Source organism: Oculina patagonica, chromosome 2 (genome assembly GCF_052425735.1).
Source record: "Oculina patagonica isolate OP01 chromosome 2, crgOcupat, whole genome shotgun sequence".
NCBI classification, from domain to species: Eukaryota; Metazoa; Cnidaria; class Anthozoa; order Scleractinia; family Oculinidae; genus Oculina; species Oculina patagonica.
Genome location: NC_135759.1, coordinates 35,411,490 through 35,435,314, shown reverse-complemented (window position 1 = coordinate 35,435,314; position 23,825 = coordinate 35,411,490). Strand labels below are relative to the sequence as shown.

Below are 23,825 nucleotides of genomic sequence, written 5' to 3'. Positions count from 1 at the left end.
TTCCAATTACGTGGTCCCGCATTCCATAAAAGAATTTTGTCTGGTGTTAACGAAAAGAAATTTGTATTCAAAGACATTTTATAACAGTTCCTGTTATACAGAGATAGTACAATCTACTAGGCAGCTCAATCTGGCGGCGGCTACAAAGAGAAAACACTTTTGTTATTAGGAATGCCTTCTGCAAATAACAAAAACCGAGCAAAGGTTAGCGACAACAGATCCACCTTTGATGAATGGAAATCGAAAGAGGTTCGAGTTATCGGGGCTGTTCGAGTTAGAAGTGAACGGGAGTCGATAAAGGTTCGAGTTAGCGAGTTAGTGGGAGGTTCAAGTTATTGAGGGTTCGAGTTATCGAAATTACACTGTAAATCTACCTTGATTTGATAAAAGGTGGCTATCGGGCTGTTAAGGAATGTATGTGGTTTCATTTTTTTGTTGTTTTTTTTTTGTTTGAGGATACGGAGAATTGTTCGGCTTTCTTCCAATGAAATGTCGCCCTGTCTAATGTAGTGAATGCAATCTTACTTTTTTTTCTCCCTCCCTGTCTCCCCCCCCCCCCGTCTCCCTCCCCCTAGAATTACTTGTGGTTAGTCTAGCCCAGTCTCTAACTCCAACCCCTCTCTTTCATTTGAATTCTAGTTGCGCGCGCTAACTAGTTGAACAGTTGTGATCTATAGCTTTCCATTCTGCTGTCTAAAGGAAGTTTGCCGGAGGACATCATTAAGTCCCGTGAAGGTGAAAGTCTTACGATTTGCAAGTTGTGCGTCGGCTGTTATCGTACCTCAAACCGAGCTTTAGGCGGTTAAACACAGATAACCGGTCGGCTCGTTTTGCCAGGTACAGATAATGTTGAGCTTGCTTTAGACAGCAAAGGTCTTTAGCCACATCAATTAGGACTCGGAACTAGACTATACGGGCTGATTTGAAGGCGGTCATAACGATATTTGGCTTGAACTTTACCGTGGCTAAAGACTTAGTTTTTTACTGTTGAAGTTTGGGGAGCGGGCGTTACGCGCTCGACGACATTTAAATACATCCGGGACATTGTCGGTTATTTCTAAAAGAAACATGTCGGAGTGGATAGCCAAGGAATCGCTTCAAGCGCTGATGTGAGTACATAGTTTTCTTTTTCCCTCAATTTTAGGCGTTCTCCGCCTAGCTAACACTCATAGTTCATAGTTCTCTGTGATTCGCTAGTGGGAGGCGATGCGATCGTGTGCATTTCCGGCCGCGACAATGGAGTTGACAATTGAGATAACACATGCCCGCTTCCTCAGATATTTCGCCTGATTTGCTTAAAGTTGAATCGAATGTCGATGTAGAATGCTTTAGTTCAGTTTATTTGAGACGTGCATGCTTTAAGAACGCTACAGTTCAGCTCTCCGCCGAGTGTTTTCTTATGTCTATCTTGGTATTAATTTTGACTCACATTTCAAGTTGTAAACACTCTTAATTAAATTGATAGAATTCTTGATTTAAACAAAATGCCGTATATGCAGTCTTTTTGGTTAAAAAACAGATAAACTAGAGTACCTTACGTTAAACTTGAGCTAAAATTAGCCCTCATTCAGCGTTCGTTACAGAAATAGGGCTTCAGAACTACGGTGTCATGTCAAATTTCGGGAGACACCTTTTATCAAATCAAGTTAGAAATATATATATATTTGAGTTTACAAACATTTAAGAATAATGATTGCATAGAAAAACCAAACAGAAAGTCTCTTTGTAAATTTTTTTTCCACATTTTTTGCCGGTCTAAATACCCTCTGTTACACATTAACTCAATATAAATATTATGTCAGAGGAAATTTCTGGCATTTTTTAAATTTAGTAAATTGAGGTTAATAAGTGATGTCATTCAGGATGAAAAGTACGTTCCTGTTAAGGATTAAAAAATGCATTATTAAGTATGAAAATTGTAAGGTTCTTAAAAGGTTCTCGCTCAAAGAAGTGGGGGTTCGTAGTACCTTAATTTGGCCAAACCATCCCCTAAAGTTACTAAAGGTTTGGGTCAGTTGACGTCCCAATGTTTGAATGCACGAATTGATTGGATCGGGAGGGGCGTCTCATTGAAACTAATAAACGAACCCTCACAGACCATAATGATTTTCTTGTTCTTTCCTCGATCAAACGGCTCGTCTTTATAGACTAATGAGTCGCGAGCAATTTCCATTTTCTAAAATGAATTCAATTATTAAATTAAACAGAAACGGGTTTACCACATCTCAAATAAGTTTTGTTGGCAAGGCTTACACATAACGCCAAAAATCCGGCAATGTCTTGCGGCACACATATCCATGGATCTTAATATTGCCCGCCCCCTCCCCTCCCCCCCCCCCCCCGGGCGTAGAAAGTTATGTCGCATGTTCAAGTCATCGCACAACCGAAGATTTTACTCACGATATCTTTCATTTTCACGGTCGTCAGTCTCGTGTACGAAATAACACGGCACTTAAAACACTTGACTACTGGTGTCGTAAACAGATTTACACGTGCAAAAAAGAGTCAGGAATTCGTATGATTTAATGAATGAAAAAAAAAACAGAAAATTTTTTATGCTCAAGTGTTTACTGAGTTTTCGATAACTGAAAAGGAAATGCCTTATGACCTGAGTTTATTCGTGGTGTTTATTTTGGCTCATACAATTTATGGTTAAAGTCCCTTTAAAAAAAGAAATTTTGCATGCAAGCTGAACAATGTGCTCGCTTATAAAAGAGAAACTCCTGCATTTTCGCACCATCGTTTTATTCTTTTTTATGAGTTTTAGGGCCACAAAATAAAAGGCGAGGTATTTGCGTGATTTCGGGGCTTATGGCTAAGAAATAAGTTTAGTCGCTGATAAAAAAAAAATTCGAGTTCCTGTTAGTAGGACAAGAAGACGGCTGACATTTCAGACTTAGTTGCTGTAAACACGACAGAGAGGCGCTGATGGCGGATGTTATAGAAAATTCATCACGGGACAAATAAATCCATTATTACCCGCTGATAGGTTTAAGAGATAGAGATTAAATGTGATACCGAGTAAATGCATTGTGTCTATGATACAGGCAAGAAATATTAAATGCAAAGAATCGTTGGTGTACTTGCAATATTTCGATATAATTCTATATCATCTTCAGACTAAAGAGATAAACAGGTAGCTTAGATTTAAATACTGAAGGATGGTACATTAGAATGGTACGGTACGGGACAGATAACTTTGCTACATATAATCACCTTTAACACTATTTAGAAATGTGAAGATCAGGTCGAAACTTAAACAAAAGCAACCGTTTCAGCTGACGATTATGCTGCACACTCTGCTTTTGTTTTGTTTTGTTTATTTTTTTACCAAAAGGTTGAAGGTAAAATGTCGACAGCTCACCATACTTTAAATTCTGCGAATGGAAAAAAAACCGCTCCAACAATCTTAATTTTCATACAGCAAGTTTAATGAGCTCTTCTTTCTTTTTTCGGCAAAAGTCTCAGGAATTCATTGCAAAGCTTTTAAATAGTTATCGGACGCCCCAATCTTCATCTGGAGAGACAAAACAAAGTTTATCAAATCTAGCCTTGGAGTACTCACTGTGATAACGCTGTTTCTAAGGTGTTCAAATTACGTAGGAAGAATAATCTGTGCTAATTTTCTGGAATATTTGAGCTCTTTGTATTCGACAAACCTTAAATAAATACCCGGAAAATAGCTAGCAGTCAACAATACGAGTACTGGTACAGGAAAAAACACTAACATTTATAACCCGAGCGTCGCATGTGGTTTGTTATTTTGAAATGAATCAAAACAACCTTGGTCGTGCAACCTGAAAAAAAATTAAGAAACCAAAATAGAATAAAGGGCACATTAGACAATAGCAGAGCTGATGAACTTTACCACAGTTGTTATGCAACTTTTAGCTCACGTTTTTAGTTGAATAGGTCACGTTTTTCTATCTATCAACTTCTGAAAGAAGACGTGCCAGGGCGCCACAGAGCTAGCAAACACGTTGGCATTAAGATTATTACTGAAATAGCTCTAGAGTGCGTGAAATCCTCCGTTAAACAGTATCAAGGCTTACATTTTTTTTAGCGACCAGCGGGAACCGTGTTTAACCTCTCACTTTTTATATTATAGTGAATTGAAATCTCAAGCCTACACTTACAGTTCTTAAGGCTGTGGATTGAAAATAGGGTTTATACATTGGGATTAACGTTCAGTTTATATCAATAAAGATTTATATTGTAATAATTTTATTCAAAAGAAACAAAACTTTTTCGTGGATGCGCAAGAGCCACGTGTACCAAACAGAAAGTTTATAGTGTCATGATGAGTAATCCCGATGAAAAAACCGGCGCAAGTGCGATTCGATTCCGAAGAACGTAAAAACATACTTAAGTATAAAACCCTACAATAGTTGTTAATCTTTAGAGGAACAGTGAGAAAGTAAAAGGATAAACAACTGCGAGATGTAATCTGAAACAAATAACTAGATAAGAAAACTTCTGATTAGAGACTAAGGAATCCGGTCTTCTCACACTGGCATGAAGTTCTATTGTGAAAGTACTTTTAATATCAAGTTAGCCCGTTAAGCCTTAAAAAAGTTCTTATGAGGACCCATTTACTGCACGATTTACTACAGCTTTTATCTGCATTCGCATAGAGTCGTGGTTACTTTAAGGAGTTTCTGTCATAAAAACGTAGACGTATTGTCTTGTGATTGGCTCTTTCTTTGTTGAGCGGTGCACGTGACAGACGTCTAAAGTCTACAAAGGCGCGGCCTACACTGTTTTCAAGCCATTTCGCTTGTAACACTCTAAGAAGCTGGTCCAATTGCAGATCCTTCCCTGCTGATTGTTGAAAATGGTCACTGGAAAATTGCACATTGTTCTTATCCTGGTCATTGTGTACATTCAAGGCACAGTTGCTGGTAATTTTTTTAAAATGTATCCCGGTGAGTATAGATAGCAGCTTTAAATTAGTTTAACTGGCCATTATACGAATTAACGCAGAGATAGCTTCTAATAAAAGAACGATCTGGTATATTTGCTGTAACGGTTGCTGAGAATTGATCATTATTAATGAGAAAACAATACAGCGACTAAAGCCTGGTTTTCACTAGCGACGCAAGCACAAGCTCAATCTCGCAAAAAGGACAAATTTTGATCCTTGTGCTTGTGCTTGCCGCAAGCACAAGCATAAGCATCAAAATGCAATGCGCTTATGCTTTTGCTTGAGTCGGAGCCGTTTTCACGGTGAAATAAGAGCTGTTATGCTTGAGCTTGTGCTTGCGTCGCTAGTGAAAACCAGGCTTAAGCAGAACTGTATAATGAAACGTAGAATAATTCCTACTGCTCTGAAAATCCAAGATGCATGTTTTTTTTTCATAGGGGAAAAGACTACTTGTCGCTGCACCCGGCAAGGTTACAACACATCTATCGGAATTGGTAAATGTCTTACTTACTATAATTAACAAAGCTCTGACTCGATTTCTTCACTGCATGCGTGGACTTGTTTTAACAGAATACTGATTTCGTTGGAGACAAACAAAATATTACGAACCAGTTAAGAAATCAAAATCATGGTCATTGCAAGATCTCAGAGCTTAATACTTAAATTGCTATCTGTTAGCTACCTTGATTGCAGGGAAAGGACATTTTATTTAGCAAGATATATTTAGAGTTAAAATACGCATTTTGTTGACACTCTGCTGCATTCAAGAGCATTAGATTTTTTTGCTTATTTTACCATGTATGTAAATCCTACTGTCTTTCCGACCCGTCCGCCATTCCACGAACCAGAACTCTCAATATGTTGGCAAAGAAGCCTCAGTGGGCCCTGCAACGCGGCACGGATTCACTTTTCTCTACAAAAAATGGGAAGCATTGGAGCAATTTGAAGTTTTCATCTTGTTATCTCTATCATCTGATCTGAAACACTGCATAAAGAGAATTCCTACAGGAGAACACTATCCCAGCCCCCTCAGTAACGTCTAGTCTTGTAATTATTAAATTATTGTTGGCATTATTGATGGTAATAAAATTTCAATGCGTATCATCCATTGAATAATGATGTATTACTTATACAAACATGACGCAGTAAAAAAAAATGTGATCAGGAAGGTTGCGCACCCATCGCTCTTTGCTAGCGAAGCTGCTTCATCTTGCGTTCATTTATCATGGTTGAAATACTGACAGGGGCAAAATGAGCTTACATGCATTAATTGGAGACAAGCAGTCTTTGCACCTTACTACATCAGAATAACTACAAACTCCAATACCTTCTCAATAAAATATTCTTCTCAGCTATGCATCATCTCGATCATGAGTAACACGACATGCCGCTGCTTGTGACTGCAGTTTCCCGATGTTGAACGAGTTTGGTAAGCTGGTCCTTCGTTGTCTTTCAAACTGCAGCTGCGTCGGTCATGGATTATCCTGCAAAAATAATAGAAGTAACAGGGTTAATTCCCTTGCTATAAAATTAACAATTTGTACTTTTGGCTTCATTTTAGAACTCATAACAGTTTTAGCTTTGTTTCCTCTAGCTTCTGTTGTACTGAAGAACTCATACAAAGCTTTTCGGGCATACATTCAATTTTTTGACAAACGTTTAACATCGCAAACGCCTATAACTGAGAATATAATATACAAAAGAGTTTCAGTGAAAAAAAGAACAGAGACTTGAGCGAAACGACATGAAGCCAGAACGAATTAAGCTATTTTCCTTTAACTCTCAACTGCTTCCAGTTAATGGTTCTCGTGTATAAATGGATCATTTCATATTGTACTTTGGCAAGGCAATTAGTAGAGAATTTCAGAACTGAGTATGGCACAGATCGAAAAGTCTTTCGCTACAAAGGAAAGCGCATTTAATTTAGCAAGTTATATTAAGAGTTAAAATACACATTTTGTTGACATTTTGTTGCATTCAGAGCACGAATAGACAATTTTTGCTTATTTTACCATGTATGTAAATCCTACTGTCTTTCCGACCCGTCCGCCATTCCACGAACCTGAAGTCTCAATATGTTGGCAAAGAAGCCTCAGTGGGCCCTGCAACGCGGCACGGATTCACTTTTCTCTACAAAAAATGGGAAGCATTGGAGCAATTTGAAGTTTTCATCTTGTTATCTGATCTGAAACACTGCATAAAGAAAATTCCTACAGAAGAACACTATTCCAGCGGCCTTAGTAACATCTAGTCTTGTAATTATTAAATTATTGTTGGCATTATTGATGGTGATAAAATTTCAATGCCCGTTTCATCCATTGAATAATGATGTATTACTTATACAAACATGACGCAGTAAAAAAAAATGTGATCAGGAAGGTTGCGCACCCATCGCTCTTTGCTAGCGAAGCTGCTTCATCTTGCGTTCATTTATCATGGTCAAAATACTGACAAGGGCAAAATGAGCTTACATGCATTCACTGGAGACAAGCAGTCTTTGCACCTTACTACATCAGAATAACTACAAACTCCAATACCTTCTCAATAAAATATTCTTCTCAGCTATGCATCATCTCGATCATGAGTAACACGACATGCCTCAGCTCGTGACTGTATTTCCCGATGTTGAACGAGTTTGGTAAGCTGGTCCTTCGTTGCCTTTCAAACTGCAGCTGCGTCAGTCATGGATTATTCTGCAAAAATAAAAGAAGTAAAAGAGTTCATTTCCTTGCTATGAATTTCTCATGTGAAACTAACAATTTGTACTTTAATTGGCTTAATTTTAGGACTCATAACAGTTTTAGCTTTGTTTCCTCTAACTTCTGTTTTACTGAAGAACTCATACATAGCTTTTCGGGCGTACATTCAAGTTTTTGACAAACGTTTAACATCGCAAACGCCTATATCTGAGAAATATAATATACAAAAGAGTTTCAGTGAAATAAAAGAACAGAGACTTGAGCGAAACGACATGAAGCCAGAACGAATTAAGCTATTTTCCTTGGAGATGCTGGGATGACCTTCCAGTTGATGGTTCTCGTACATAAATGAACCATTTCTGGCAAAACTGGCCTTCATATTGTACTTTGGCAAGTCTTTCGCTACAAAACTGGTTCTAAATCGACAAATTTACCAGTAAAAATGAGTTGTAAAGTTTTTTTACTGTTTAGCCCTTCCCTGGCTTCTCTGTCGGCTTCACTTTGCAAATTGCCTTTTTGCACGCACGCACTGTACATGATAAATGATTAACGGAAAAATTTCCGTGGACTTGTGCTAAATAAAGTTTTCGTATTCGAGTAAAAAGTGCTTAAGTACAAATATATGGCTTCCACTGATGGAAGGCTAGCTAATCTCGAAATGTCTGGAGCTATATGTTTTTACATTGTCATGATAACTGTACATGATGTACGCGTATAAATCAGGGAGTCCTTCCCGACGGCCATGACCTCGCGATGTCATTCTTGACTATCTGAGACAGAAACAAAGCAATATTCGAAAAACTGCAATCCTACTGAAAAAGTTTCATTCTTCATCAAAGAGAGTGCAGGATTAATGTTACGAAATTTCGTGGTATCCTTTTAATATAGATTAGGAAAGAACCTTGCGAGCAGCCTGGCGATATACTTTTTGCTGTTCTTCGCTAAATGAAGAAAAATGATAGCACGCATGTACATGGTAACCTTTTAATCTTCACAAAATCAAAATGACAGCTTCTGTTGTTCCCGTGTTACTGAAATAGCCTACATAAACAGAATTTCGCCCTGCAGAACCTCCAGTCTTGTAGTTATTAAATGAACAGTCGATAGTAATAAAACCTCCATGCCCATTTGAACACTCTATAAATAATGATGTATTGCGTACAAACATGACGCGACACATTGACAAAATGTGATCAGGAAGGTTACGCACCCATCGCTCTTTGCTAGCGAAGCACCTTCATCTTGCGTTCATTTACGGTTAAAAAACTGACAGGGGCAAACTGATCTTGCAGGCAAGCAGTATTGGCACCTTATTACATCAGAAAAACTACTAGCTCCGATACCTTCTCAATAAACTATTCTCAACCACTATGCATCGAGCAATTCTCAATAACACAACAACGAATTCATTTTTAAGAGGGTTTTAATGTAATTCACTGTTATTATATGGAAACAAAGGTACGTTCGTGGTCTTGAAATACAAGGTAAATGCTATCACGTATAAATTGTAGCGCACGTAGCGTACGTATGCTCGGATCTGAAACAGATCGTAGGCTTATTGCAAGCTTGTAGTTTAAGTTCCGTTGGGCCTCGATAAATCGTCCGTAATCGCAAACAGTTTCTTCTCTTTTGTCATGACTGATGTATGGAAGTCTTTTAGCGAGTATCTTCGAATCGCATTAGTCTTGAACCTCGAGGAGCAACACGACATGCCACAGTTCGTGGATACATTTCCCTGGTTAACGAGTTTGGCACTTCGGTCTACCATTGCCTGTTAAACGAGTTTGGCACTTTGGTCTACCATCGCCTGTTTAACGAGTTTGTTAATCCGGTCTTCCATCGCCTTTTAATCTGTAGCAGCGTCGGTCATGGATTATTCTACAAAAAATAATAAAAGTAGGTAATAGACTTAATTTCCCATGCCATGAAATTCTCATGAGATTTACAATACGGGAACCCCGATATACGATCTTCGATAACGATTTCCCGTTCGTGATTGTTGTCCCGGCATAGTAAATGTGGGACGGACCCCGATTACGATTCCTCGATTCGATTTCTGCCCCATTGGCATTCGTTATCGGGGTTCCACTGTACGTACTTTTGGCTTCACTCATAGCAGTTTTAGCAGTTTTGTTTCTTTCGACTTGTTGCAACTTCCGTTGCAAGAACTCATACAACAAATACAAAGCTCTTCAATAATACATTCAATTTTCGTACAAACGTTTTACATCGCAAACGCCAACTTTTTGATGCCCTCCTCCTTCTTATTGTATCCGAGACACATAATAAAGTAAAGAGCATAAAAAGAGACTTATTCGATGCAAGAGGAGGCGAGAACGGCTTAAGCTATTCCTAGCCACTACTGGGATGACTTGACAGTCGACAAAACTGAAATTAATCGATTTTACATCCTGGGATTTCATTGTTAATTATCATAGCGTATGTAGAGTCAACCTTGATATGTACTACCCAATGCTTACAGATGGCGTGTAACACTCTTAGCCACTTTCGCAAATATAAATAATGGTGAGCAAAGCCTTTAATTTCAAATGCCTCAGTTTTTTAGTTCAGTAAAGCTACTCCTTAGCTTAGATTTATAAAATATGCCGAAAGCCATTTATATCTACAAGTAGCCTTCCCAATCAAGTATAAACATGGCTAAAACTGCAACGCTAACATAATCTTTGTAACTGTGCAAGACAATTGTACATTTTTACGGTTATCCGCATCCATTCTTTTATCTTGAAAGGCAAACCACATTCAGGGTACTTTACAGATCCATTAGACAAGAATTAAACTGTCAGAGACATACTTTTAGTCCTTCCAGTGATGGTTGCAATTGTCGTGCATAAATGGACCACTTCTGGCCAAACTGACCTTCATATTGTACTTTGGCAATGCATTAATAGAGGATTTCATGACTGAGGGTGGCACAGATCGAAACGTCTTTCGCTTCAAAACTGGTTCTAAATCATCAAATTTACTAGTAAAAGGGAGTTGTGAAGTTTTAAACTGTTAAGCCATTCCTTGGCTCTGCTGGGATGACAAATTTTGCCTTTTTGCTGACATGCACTGTACACACTAATAAAACAACGATTCCTTCCCGACAGCCATGACCTCGCGATGTCATTCTATTTGAGACAGAAACAAAACATTTCCGACAAAACAACAATCCTAAAAAGTATATTATTCAACAAAGAGAACAAAGAACCTGCGAGCAGGTTTACAAAAGAACCTGCGAGCAGCTCACATCTTTTGCTGACTTCGCTAAATAAAGCAAAGGATAGCATGCATGCATGTATGACTACATGGTAACCTTTAACTGAATAGTCACAGAATCAAAATAATCAAGCATCTGTTATTGTTGAGGCGTTCTCTCTATGCCTATAACAACGGCCGGCTTAACCTGAAAACCGAGGTAATACAACTGACAAACATGGAAATTCGTTTGATCGAACCAACTTTCAGTCGCCTTTCCTTGCGAATCCTGATACAAAGAAACTCAGAATACTTATGCGAGCCAAGAAAGATAAGAGTTAACTTGGTTAATTAACTTGTAAAAATACTGCAGTTTGAGGAGCCCAAAATGTTGATAAATACGATCTTTTTTTCAATGTCAGAGGATGTTTTGTGCCACTAGTTTCAATGCGATATTTGTTAAGTGCAATTTGAAACACTGATAACCAATACTCCCCTTTTTAATAAGAAAAATGCAAAAATAAACTCAACTTCATCTTCAATTCCATACAAATAATTAGCTGGCAATTTATAGTTTATCAAGATTCATTAAAATTTGCCCGAACTGAGTCGCTGAATTTACAGACCTACATAGGTATAATGAGGAGCGGGCCATCGATCGCAACCAGTTCCGGACAAAACATTTAACTCGATAGTCAAAGAGTGAAGGTTTTAACTGCTTAGCCATTCCTTGGCTCTGCTGGGATGACAAATTTTGCCTTTTTGCTGACATGCACTGTACACACTCTTAAAACAACGATTCCTTCCCGACGGCCATGACCTCGCGATATCATTTTATCTAACATTTCCGACAAAACAACAACCCTAAAAAGTATATTATTCAACAAAGAAAGCACAGTAATAATATTACTGCGTAGTTTCTTACTGCGCAGAACCTTGCGACTTCGCTAAATGAAGCAAAGGATAGCATGCATGCATGGATGCATGACTACATGGTAACCTTTTAAAATAATCAAGCATTTGTTATTATTGAGGCGTTCTTTCTATGCCTATAACCGAGGTAAAATAACTGACAAAGATGGAAATTCGTTTGTTCGAGCCAACTTAATTCTCAGTCGCCTTTCCTTGCGAATCCTGATCCAAAGAAACTCAAAATATTAATGCGAGCCAAGCAAGATAAAAGTTAACTTGGTTAATTAACTGGCAAAAATGCAAAAATAAACTCAATGTTCTCTTTATTTCCATGCAAATAATTAGCTGGCAATTTATAGTTTACCAAGATTCAGTAAAATTTGCCCGAACTGCGTCGCTGAATTTACAGACCTGCACAGGGTATAATTAGGAGGCTGCATCGATCGCAACTCATGAGTTCCGGACAAAGCATTTAACTCGATAGAAGCTAACACAAAAACCTATTATTTGCAATCGCATAATCTCAGAAGAACCTTTTCAGGCAGCATTCGATTCAAAGAGCACTGATGCCTCGAGATATCGCAGTTTTGCGAGTGTAGTAATACAGATCACTGTCTTTCTCCATGTCATTGTGCAAAACGTAATCAGAGTTGTAAGTGAGAATTGAATATCCCGGTTTTTAGTGAGACAATTCATTGTCATTCCACTCATTCCGAAAGTTTTATATGTAATCCTACCACGACAAAGTACAGCAGGTGGAACAATGTGTTTATGCCATCAGTCATTCGAATTGGACAGAACTTACGTCTATTTACAACATGTTTACAACTTGTTTACCATCGGTATACATTCAATCGTATACTGTCAAGACTAACATTTAGTGTCAAAGACGGACAACTCGATTTCAACTATCATTTGGCGAGCAAATTTACAGCATGCTTATCCACATGTTTTATTGTTTTCCATTCGAAATATACTGTAAGAAATGTCGTCATATATTTGAACATATATCTTACTCTTAGGATTAACATAGCATGCATAAAATCACGCTATCACATCTCATTGTAAAGCTACATGCCACCTAACTTATAGACATGCAACTTTGATAGTCCATGCAACATTAATATCATCAAAGATGAAATCGAACTAAACTTAAAACTTTAAACTTTATTTTTAACACGTACGTCGACTCAAGTTGCATACGTGTCAAATATATGAAGTCAAGAAGTTAATGCCTTATCTAGTCTGCTATACGTAGGTCATCATGACGTTTGCCAGTTTGGTTCATATTCATGTCTTCACAAATAGCCAACTGATTGTAGGTGAAATCTAGCTTACTGATCTAAAGGTACCCGCGTGATTTTGTGAATTGTAAAGTAATATATCACACACACACGAGAGAGAGTGTGTTTCATCACACCTCCAAACACCAAGAAGAGAGTTGAAAACGACGCACAGCCGGAAGTACTTTTGACGAACTTCAAGGTGTTTGGAAATTTGATGAAACGCTCTCTCAAGTGTTTGATATACCTCTTCATTCGAAACTTAAACTACGGAGAAAACGGAGAAATGAAATCGTAAAAAATCTATGCTAATTAAGATCAGATTTCCAAACCACCGTCCTTTGTGAATTGTTAATGACTTTGAGAACTTTGATTCGTACACGTTCTTCAAAATGACACATTCGGCTTGATTCCAAAAGTTGATACGATCAACATTTCATATCTTTCAACTGGGAAAATCGTCAATGCTTTCAAAAACAGCCTTGCCATTTCAAACAGGGACTAAGTCAATGAATTATTCGCTCCAAAAATTCTCAGCTTGAGACTAAGATTAACCGAGCGCCTTATTGCTTTCGACTTTTCTAAAATACTGTAAAACGCCTTGTATAAAATCAGTAGCCTTTGATGGCAAGAGTGGTTTTTGTGATAATACTTTCAGTTAAATTCTGAACTTAAAACTGCTTTTGGGTATCTCTAATTAGATACCTTGGTTCAAACACTGAACATCTTACAAGTGTTTTTTGAGTAACATAAGTTTCTACCGGGAAGCAGATTACTTTGGACGGACTGGTACGGTTACTAGAAAATACTTCATTTGTTCTGGGCTGTCTTATTACATCTATATTAGCGTTTCGCTCGCACGGGAAAGACAATTGTAATCAGGGCTTTATCGGCTACGGGAAAAATTCAAAAGTCACGGCCGTTTCGCTCGACGCCGGTTACTCCGTGGATCAGAACGCAAACACTTATATTCAAACTTTCAAAGTCGAAAAACACATGCAAATTTCTGACTTCTTAAACATAAGCCGGAGCCGTTTTGTGAGAAAACTGGTGTTCCGCGTCATCAAGAAGGATTGTAATAACCCGGCCATTTTGTGCGTACAGCTCCAAGCAGCTAAGTCAGGTATTTTGGAAGCAATCTCATTTTTTCGCTTAACATGTCACTTGGTCACATGGTCCTCTGAAAAAAATATTTGGAATGGATTGGTAGAAATAGCTACACAGGCAGTTTATTCCTTTTTCTGTTTAAAATTTTGTTCCATAAGCTTCTAGCAACAACGTGTCTAAACATAGATTGATTACCTTTAAATATATTGATGATAATTTTACTGCCGTCGGTTTCTCCGGACTAGTCAACTTGGTGAACCCAGATCGACAAGGCTGAGTGATCAGACAGCACCAGCACATGACATCTTTTCTCAGTTGCTCGGCTTATAGGTCTTATAGAAGTAGGGATACAGAAGCCTTACAGAACAGCGTACCTTTAAAACAAAATATATAAAAGTATGAGACAAATCAGCCAGGCAAACGAATTTTAAAACGAGGCAATGGATTAGCCTCAATCAGCCGTCTGTAAATGTTACAAATAGAGGCCAGGAACGAAGCTGAGCTAAGCATTGAATTTCTAAGCTATCGACTTGCCGACTATTCAAGACTTTTCCACCAAACACTCTACACTGGGAATTTTATCGCTTAGCTGGTTTGCTTTCTGGATAAAGTTCAAGTTAAAATTATGAAAAAAATAACACATGAACTTCGAATGATTTCAGCAAAAGATAACTGCCGTGTGACTGAAAGCGGCACTGAAGAATTGGCGAAAATAAATTCAGAAAAACAACACACAAACATGCATGATCTTCGTTGAAGATTTCCAGGTAACTGGCTTTCTCGTTCTCTCTTAAATTATGCCTTTAGCATTTCTACAAAACAATAAACTGAATAAAACAGACCAAAACGCTCTCTGAAACACTGAACATATCATGTATCTACTTCCGAATACAGGTGACGAATGCCACTGAAAGCTATACTAGAACTATTGCAATGCCGGCTAAATATCGCTTCAGGCAAGGGCATGTGCAAAATTCACGACAAATAGTAATTATTTACAGAAAACGTATTTCAAATCGTACTAAAAAACTTTGAGCTTGTATTACCTTTTATCGTCTTTTAGAAATGATGGCTTATCCTCGGCCGCCTTCCGAAGTATGTCAAGTGATAGTCCTTTGGAACACTAATGTAAAAGATGTAACTTCAAGAGAAATATTACATTTCTCCTAAGAAATGCACAAAAATTGATTTAGACAGAGAACCAGTGTAAATCTAAACCGGCTTTTAGTAGCTGTGGTGCTGACCTCTGAACCCGCACAACTATAACTCCACGTGCCGGTAGCCTGCACGTGTAGCTGAACTGAAGATAGATGATGAAGGAAAACAACAATTTACAACCGGCATTTTCTCTTTACAGTAGTTACAATTATAAAACTATACGATGAATTTTGTCTTTAAAGTGATGGCTCGGAAGGCTTCAGAAGTATCAATCAATTGAAATACCGGAATAGCCCGAGAAAAAAAGAACCGTTAAGCTGACCCCCGTGGGGGAAGAGTGGGTACCCTTTTTTATATGACTAAAAGGGTACTCTTTTATATACTTTCCATGAAATACTGCATTAGAACCGATACCTTAGTACTACACAGCTGGCGACGAACACCGTATCAAGAAATAAATTTTCTTTTGAGTTCACGTTTCTAGTCCAGCATTGTGGATTTGCGCGCTCCAATCGGAAAGTACACGAGTCAACGCACGGAACGAGGCCGCTGGGCCATGTGCGTGTATAGCACTGCGCCACGTGAATTTTAAAAACGTGTACACGAATGACGCTTTGTTTTTTCTTATTTTTTTTACTCTCTTGGGGACTAGGGTCAGTTTTATTCACACGAGGTCGAGTCAGTGAAAAGTTTACACAATACAGCATGGTAGAATTTAAATGTTGGGAGTTTTAGTTCTTGCATCCTCAGTGGCGTGCAATAGAGTTGAGAATACATTAAATAAAAGCTTCTGTCGTTTACCTTATTTATCTCTTTGTTTAGACATCACTTACTGGTATGTTACAGAAGACGTCGGACGCTGCGAGGAAATTTGCCACAAGAACAATGTCCCAACTGAGGTATGCCAGGCTTACCGTTTTTAGAGGGTTTAAGCTTAAATATCTGTGAATGATGACTAATTAGCTGGTCGACTTTTTAAGTTTTTTCTAGTAATTTGTCTGAATTTTTCTTCCCGATTCTTGTCCTCCTATTATGGCTAAAATAAGAGAGAGTTTTCTAATGTATTTCGAAAATAATCTTGATTGCTTTAAAGCGGGTTTTCTCATTCATGGTCAGGCTTCTCTCGCATGTTATTCAACCTGATTAAGCAAACTGTACTCAAAACTTAAAGGGACTATGTCTCGGTATTTTAGGTAATTTTATTTATTTTCGTTAATTAAGAGCTCTAAACTTCAAATTGGCAGAGCAAAAGTCTTGTATTGGCTAAATCACGGCCACATAACAAACAAGGATGATTTTCGAGCATTGTAAATGACACTTTTAAACAAATTGAGATAAACTTGAAAAAAGTCGGACCGACGTTTTTCAAGCTTACCCCCAACGCAATCCGTTTTAATCTTCGCGAATTTTGCTCATCCGTGCCCCTTTTTGGCCTTTCCGTGTTCCTTTTGAGCTTTCCTACAGTTTTAAGCCAACAAAAAAAAAAAAAAAAAAAAAAAAAAAAAAAAAAAAAACCGGCCCGCGGGCGGCGAAAAAAAAAAGAAAAAAAAAAAAAAACAAAAAAATTTTATCGTTATTGTGATATTTCAGTTAATTCTATGAACAGTTGGTCAGTGCCGAAATTGCCTAAAATTGCGTGGCATAGCCCCTTTAAGGTGTGCATAAGCTTAATCGATGTTTTAACTGACTCACAACAAATTTTTGAAATCCAAAGGTTATTCCTCACTACGCAACAAGTCCAAATACAATGCAATCGTGGCTTCCAAAGTTGACCTTTTCCAAACATTTTTATCGCAGGGAAATACCAAAGGTTATTCCTGCAACCCAACGGAGATGTTAAGCAAGAGTTATCAACTGATTGGTGATACAAAACACAAGTCTATCATTCAAAAGTGTGGCTACCAGCATACATCCGGTCCCTGCCGTCGCCTGTCTCTCTACAAAACCTTCTTTAAGGGAACGACGTACAGTCGCCGTCACGATGTTGGTTCCTGCGTTGGTTTTTGTGGAATTGATGGACATGAGTGCAAAGCTATTGATAGCCGAAAGAAAGTCGTCACAGGGCCAAACGGTAGGTTTGAATGCCAAGGAAAGTACTCAAAGGTTCCTCTGTACTGTATTTTCTCGAATAACGCCGGGTCTCCAAGCTGTATTTGAAAATAAACCCCTTAAACAATTATTAAGGTTTAACATGCTTTAAAAATAATGTCTAAATATATTGCTGTCATAATAAATACAATCACTTCTACGCATGGCTGAACAAACTCCTGGAATCAAATAACGCCGGCTCATCGGGCCAAGTGAATAAACCCGGGGGCGTTTAAACGAGAAAATACGGTAATTGTCGCTGGATTGAATCCGAAAGTATAGCCAGTTCCAGGCGTTTAGTTAGTTCGGGAGCAGCACGAAAAACGGGATTAGCGCAAAGAACGGCAAGTAGAAAAAAAGGCGTTGGAACAGGTTACCAAATAAGTGCCAAAATTTAACTCGCTAGTCTCATTCATAATTATGACGAGGAATTCAGAAGTGCGTGGATCATGATTACGTAACCCTGTTTGTTTATAGATATATAGTTGCGATATGTTATGCTTAAACACCACGTGAACAATCGCATTTTGAAAGAGATACGCAAGCCGAGATGTCCGGGCGAATTTTCGACCCTCCCACCTCCCCTTGGGCGACGTAATATACAGCTGTAGCGCTTTCTCACCCAGTCGCTCATTGCCTCGGCCACAATTATTTTCCATATCGTATCCACGCCGGACAATGAGCGTTTTAATAAAAAAAAATAGTGAAAATGATATACTTATTGTTTTCTTACTTATTTCAAATTGAAAGCTAAAATATCCATTTTATTTCTTTTTTCTATTCTTTTTAAATAAAAGAGATGATGTCAATTCTCTAATCAGCAACATTTCATGCAATCAACAATCGAACTTATTCTTACCGACACATCTTAAGGACGAAAAAAAGCAACCCTACAACACAAACACGACAATTTCCGGTAAGAAATTACACACTTTATATCACTGCTCAGAGAGGCTATAACGAGTTTTACTTGTTTTGCAATAGGTGACCTGAGTGTTTCTGTCATCAAGAAGTGTGGATGCGTGCGTCCCGGATGCCAGCGTGTTGCATTTCGCGAAGTTTACAAGCGGAAGACGGAGAAGGGCTGGATCCAAGAGGTATATACCTGAACAGTTGGGCATGCGCAAAATAGCGCTCAACTCTGTTCATTCAATCTGGAAAATGACCAGTGGCCAATCTCACGCGTTTCCTCCAAAAAGAGTTCAAGCAAAATGACGTACAGTCGAAGCTCTCGTAAGCGGACACCCTCGGGACGCGAAAAAAAGTGTCCGTAACTGGAGCTGGCCGCTTACAGAGGATGGTTCGCGTAAGCGGCCATTAGAGGTGTAGAGGATAGATGGCCGGTTATGGGAGCTTGCCCAGCTAACAATACCGGACGGAAGTGGAGACGACACACACTAAAAAATGGTATTGTAATTACTGTAAAATCATTGTGACGAATGGTGATGTGAAGTTGATTTAGAAAAACAAGATACAGAGGTTGTTGATAGGATTTCCTTTTGGGGTGTCCGTTTACCGGAGTTTAAAATCAAAGAAATTGTCTAAGTCATAATCTCTGAAAGTGACGTCCGCGGCCGCTTACGGGAATGTCCGCTTACGAGAATGTAAAAATACAGAAGTTGAATACAGAAACTGTCCGCTTGCGAGAGTGTCCGCTTACGAGAATGTAAAATACAGAAGGAATACAGAAGATGTCCGCTTGCGAGAGTGTCCGTTAAGAGAGCTTCGACTGTACCTCTAAAAACCAAAATTGTGATATCTATATTGTATGCGCCGAATGCACTAAAGTGCGTTAACTGATTTAGGTTAGATAGTTATAGCCTTTGTTTTTTTTCCTTTCATGAAGGTGTCGTTGTTATACTTCCCTGTAAAAAACATTCCTCGTGTAAATCTCATATTGCGTATGTTAGTTTTTGCGTCTTAACATTTGTCAAGTGAGATGTCGTCCACCTGATCTGCTATCTCCTGTCCCTTTACTCGTGGCTGGTAGTAATAGCTCGGTGTTCATGTTACATTTGTAATTTTTTTGTTTCAGATTTCAAAAGTAGTCCACGAAGAATTTAAGAATTATTCATGGCAAGTCTCCGTATCGCGTGCTATGGCACCTTTTTAAAACAACTTAACCTAAGCGATTGATGATAAAGAAGTGGCCCTCATAACACGAATTTCTACGTCACTCCTGAAAACTGGACTGACTGCGCTCAGAATAAACTTCAAAAGAAAGTTACTATTAATTATCCATGGTGAGGTAACAAAACACCTCCATCATGCTGCAGAATAGAACTATTATGCCGACAAAATTTCAGACACCAGAACCATTTATAACGGAGCTCCGGCGGCCCGAAGGGCCACCAAGTGGAGTACCATACTCATAGAACGCATGCTTTCCTTTCTTCATGGTCATATTAAAAGGCTAGCGGCATCGTTCGCGGGAGCGTACGACCTAGGTCGACCTAGACATGCAGCCTCACCTTGGTTATCTCTTCATATTGAAGATCCATGTTATGTTCAATTGACAGCTGTCAAAACAAGTTATCCGCTGACCGTATCCCCTTCGCGCTCGGTGGCTTGTGCGGTCCTTTTTTGTTGTCCGTTGCCTTGTTCTTGGATCCGGGCTCAATTTTTCCTGTCTTGGGTAGTGACAGGATTTTTGTCAGTGGAATTTCAGCGATTGGAATTGACGATTTATTTCGGCTATGGATCTTTCTTGCTCACCTGTTTAGAGCAATACTTCTCAAGCTAATCTGGACAAGCTCCATACAGTACAGAAATTCGCATGTCGCATTTTGTGCGGCGCTAAAAATTCGATCACTTAACCCCTTTGCTAAAAGACTTGCGCTGGCTACCAGTCAGGCAACAACTTAATTTCCGTTTTGCTGTTGTGGTTTTTTTAAAGTGCATAACGATTTGTAAGCTCATCAGAAGAGCCGCCGTCTCGACGTGGACTATTAGGAACTCACAACTTTAAGCATGCCACTCTTCCGAACTGCTAGCGGTCAAAGGACTTTTCAATATAGCGCGACATCTGTGGAATGAGTTGCAGCCTGTACTCAAACTTAGTCCATCCGGCGTGACGGATTTCAAGCGCCAAATCAGGCGAAAGCTTTTGAATGGCGAGCCGCGAGTTCCGGGAGGTTCGAGTTATTTAGATTCAACTGTATTTTGTTTTCGCTAACACTTGTATTAAAAATCTCTTATTGATATATTTTCAGGAAAAAGATGTTGGGATGTGCGTTGGAACCGGCTGCCCCGATTTCTGTGGATACTGTTTTGATCGGTGCGTCATTTTATCTGCTTGAAATGACAATGGGCTACGTAACTACACAAAGTGTTCTCAAATTCGAATAAAACACATACTAGGATACAGATTACCTAAAATAAGGAAAGATTATAGCGGATTGCAGGTGCTAGATATTGTCTTCATGAACTACCAAATTCTTAGAAATAGTAATTCACAGATGATTGCGTTACCCAGTCACGCGTGACGATGTCTACAGCTGCCAACTGGTCAAGCAACATATTAATAAAACAAATACTAAATATATAAGTTCTTATTTTCTATAGGAATCAGTCGACCGCCGATTCCAAGTGTAAATACTGTTTGTCCTATAAAGCTGGTGCCTGTATTGCCACCAACTACACTACAGAGGCTGTATACACCGGGGATTTCAAAAGCAAGAAGATTCATATAATCAAAGAATGCAGATGCAACTCCGAGTAAAAGTCTGGGGAAAACACTTTGGGTGACCGGAAATCCATACCATTTTATTTGCAGGATGGAAATGTGATCGATGTCTGTTATATTAGAATGTTTAGAGATAAGAACGTACACGGAGCACATTTTCTTGTAACTTGTCTCACAACATACAAAAACTTGCAATGTTGCGAGACAAGTTAAAAGAAATGTTGCCCATATTACTGGATCTTTAGTGTGAGCGTAGACATTTCTGGAGAGTGATAGACAACTTAATTGGCAGACTGAGTAGGTTCTTTCTTTACTTAAGGTTTTTTTTCTCGATTTAAAGTTTTAATCATTGCTGAACAAAACAAGTTGAATGAAATAAAAATAGTTTTGGTCCTGTTAGATGAAGGACAGAGGATGTAGGAAAAGTGAATGATTTTCATTTATGTCCTAGATCGGCACAACGTGCAAGTTATGTAATTAACTGTCGCGATAGATTTAAAAGACGTTCTATTTTTCGTTGAAAAGTAGAGAACGTTATTTTCATTTTTCTTTTTCTTTTGTTGATGAAGAGTTTTTTATCGAAGCCCTTCAAAGCCCTTCGCTGACCGGACTGGATACTTGACCAAGGACTCGAATTATGTACTAGTAGTTAAGGTCTTGTTTGGATTAGTTTGAAATCAGATCAACATTAAATCAACTTCGAAGTAGTTCCTTTAATAATAATAATAATAAGACAAGGATACTGGCTTTAATCTAAGCAACAACTTGTTTATTGGCACAGAACGATTGCTTCATGGCTTGTTAGTATGTATGTTTCAGTCTTGTCTTTGTTTTTGGTTTTTTGGGTTGTTGCTGTTTTTTTTAGAAAAACTTTTTTATTGTTTGACATTTTTATTTCTTGTTTTTGTTGGCAACAAAACAGCACACACGTTTTTGACAATGCCTCTTCCCCTTGGTTCCACAAAAAGAGGAACGCAAAGAAGAGTTTAACGTCATCAGAATTTTACAGATACCTCTGACTTTTAACTCGATTTATCCACATATTACTCGCTCCTTGTTTCATGTCCTTTTCCTTTTCTGATACAAGCCTCTAAATACTTTACGTTTCTCCAGAGTTGTTGCTAAGATTAACAAGGTACGGAGGAAAGGTTTTTTAATTGGTTTGAAGATCTTTTTAGAGCTTTTACTGAGCTGTTTAAAGCTTTTTTGCGTTTTTTAGGCTTTTTAGCTTTTTAGCGCTTTTGAATAGTTTCTCTGAGCGTAGGAGCTTTTTGGAGTTTTTTGGGCTTTTTAGAGCTTTTTAAAGAGTTGTTATTGCTTTTTATTAACAAATCGGTGCTAAGCTTGGTTTGGAAAGCTGTTGTGATTACATAGTCGTTTGAAATTAAGTTAACTGATTGACAGAATTTAATAAAGCAAGACTAGAAAAAAATGTGTTTTTAGTATTATTTGGCAAGTATTCTTTCAGATCAGTGCTAACTAAACCTTTTTTCGATTCTACTCCAGGTCATTTTCTTTCTAATTTTACCTCCGGTGTCGATTGGACGTATCATTTTTCTCACACGTGAAAACAGCGATACGCGCCATTTGATTGGTTTACGTCGGCTTTGCGAACGAAAATTTACTTTGCAGCTTTCAGTGAGTAAATATCACCACGTATTTAATGAAGTGATTTCTGCAACAAAACCCTTAGAAGCCTTAGCAGCGGAGTTCAAACCCATGCCGATACCCCGCTGTGTGAATCTTCACCTGGGGGAAAGGGAACTAAGTTCTAATAGATGTATTAAAGGGACTACGCATGGTTGATCGTGGAAAATATTCAAACTTACCCAAACCTGCTTTCTATTTTTAATTTTTTTATACGTCCGTGGCGCAAAAATCTACTCGCAGTCAGTTTTTTTGATTTGTTTTGTTTTTACTTTCTGCAAACGTCTAAAGCCTGGGTCGAAGTTTGGTCTCTATTTCATTTCCATTAGTGCCGTTTCTCGCGGCCTGACACAACAAGCGATAAACCTGTTCAAGCTCTCTGCAGAGCTCATAATAACTGAACTCGCTAGAGAGCTCGGGGATGAAGAAGTGATACAATGTAATTTAAAAAAGGTGATAGATTGTCGGAGTGAGTTGATCTTCAGTTAGGTCGGTCATTCTCTCTCACAAACTGGCGCTTTACCTCTTGGTCAACTAAGACACGTTGCACTCAGTTGCTCCTCGTGTTCTTGTATTTGCTGCAATAGCCATTACTTTTCGCAATTTAACTTTACAATTAGGCAAGCAGTGAAAGTGAAGAAAGATGTAATTAGTGCCTGCCTGAACCATCGGCGTGACATTGGGCTTAACTGATGCACTCTATTAGCACTCATAAGATTTCTTAGAAAAAAAAAGTCCAGAGTAATATATATATGTTACTTTTAAAAAAGATCTTTTATGGACTTTTCTTGTCCTTCTCCAAACTGGTCTGTGTGAGTTTGTGTGGGCCGTACACATCGTAGTGGGTATCAAACCAAGCCTTCAAAGCAATCAAAACCAGAGTAAAAATCTTATTCGTCGAGTACCTATGGTCTGCTCTCTAAATTCCTTTAGTGTTGTTTTCTGCGGCCTAAAACAACAGACAATAAACCCGATGGCTCTGTCGCTAGTAAGCTCACCATGTTGTGTACAATCTTAATTGTTTCTCTTTAGGTCGAAATTAAAGAAGGCCAGCGACATATAGCATTTTAATTTCTAAAACGCCCCAATTACATTGAGTTTGAAGACTCCCGTCAACATCCTTA

General features: G+C 38.5%; 1 protein-coding gene and 1 long non-coding RNA gene across 6 annotated transcripts; one reads left to right on the top strand and one right to left on the bottom strand.

Annotated features, from left to right (window-relative positions):
• The first annotated feature begins 1,034 nt into the window (after positions 1–1,034).
• Positions 1,035–22,999, top strand: LOC144644415 (uncharacterized). 3 transcript variants are annotated; one of them, XM_078503893.1, is made up of 7 exons: positions 1,035–4,925; positions 5,362–5,418; positions 16,104–16,180; positions 17,079–17,352; positions 18,354–18,466; positions 20,582–20,650; positions 20,941–22,999. In XM_078503893.1, the coding sequence occupies exons 1-7, from the start codon at positions 4,835–4,837 to the stop codon at positions 21,088–21,090; spliced, it is 831 nt and encodes a 276-aa protein (XP_078360019.1). In that variant the 5' UTR covers positions 1,035–4,834; the 3' UTR covers positions 21,091–22,999. The 3 variants fall into 3 exon arrangements, 2 of the variants coding, with proteins under 2 accessions (XP_078360019.1, XP_078360020.1); XR_013569105.1 differs by lacking the exons at positions 20,582–20,650; positions 20,941–22,999 and adding an exon at positions 19,093–19,908 and having other exon boundaries at positions 18,354–19,017; XM_078503894.1 differs by lacking the exons at positions 20,582–20,650; positions 20,941–22,999 and adding an exon at positions 19,405–19,908.
• On the bottom strand, positions 5,432–15,705 carry LOC144644416 (uncharacterized). 3 transcript variants are annotated; one of them, XR_013569108.1, is made up of 6 exons: positions 15,170–15,705; positions 14,319–14,497; positions 7,396–7,617; positions 6,937–7,054; positions 6,252–6,408; positions 5,432–5,837 (listed from the first exon to the last, which is right to left on the bottom strand). It is a non-coding gene; the product is annotated as an uncharacterized LOC144644416 (long non-coding RNA). The 3 variants fall into 3 exon arrangements; XR_013569107.1 differs by having other exon boundaries at positions 7,462–7,617; XR_013569106.1 differs by lacking the exons at positions 5,432–5,837; positions 6,252–6,408; positions 6,937–7,054; positions 7,396–7,617 and adding an exon at positions 9,010–9,501 and having other exon boundaries at positions 15,170–15,690.
• Positions 23,000–23,825: the final 826 nt, after the last annotated feature.

What these genes read in the sequence shown, in the direction of transcription:
- LOC144644415 (XM_078503893.1), top strand. Translation starts at nt 4,835, where the DNA reads ATGGTCACTGGAAAATTGCACATTGTTCTTATCCTGGTCATTGTGTAC. An exon ending in AGTCGTCACAGGGCCAAACG is followed by an intron (nt 17,353 to 18,353) that starts GTAGGTTTGAAT and finishes GTTTTGCAATAG; the next exon opens with GTGACCTGAGTGTTTCTGTC. An exon ending in AGAAGGGCTGGATCCAAGAG is followed by an intron (nt 18,467 to 20,581) that starts GTATATACCTGA and finishes ATATATTTTCAG; the next exon opens with GAAAAAGATGTTGGGATGTG.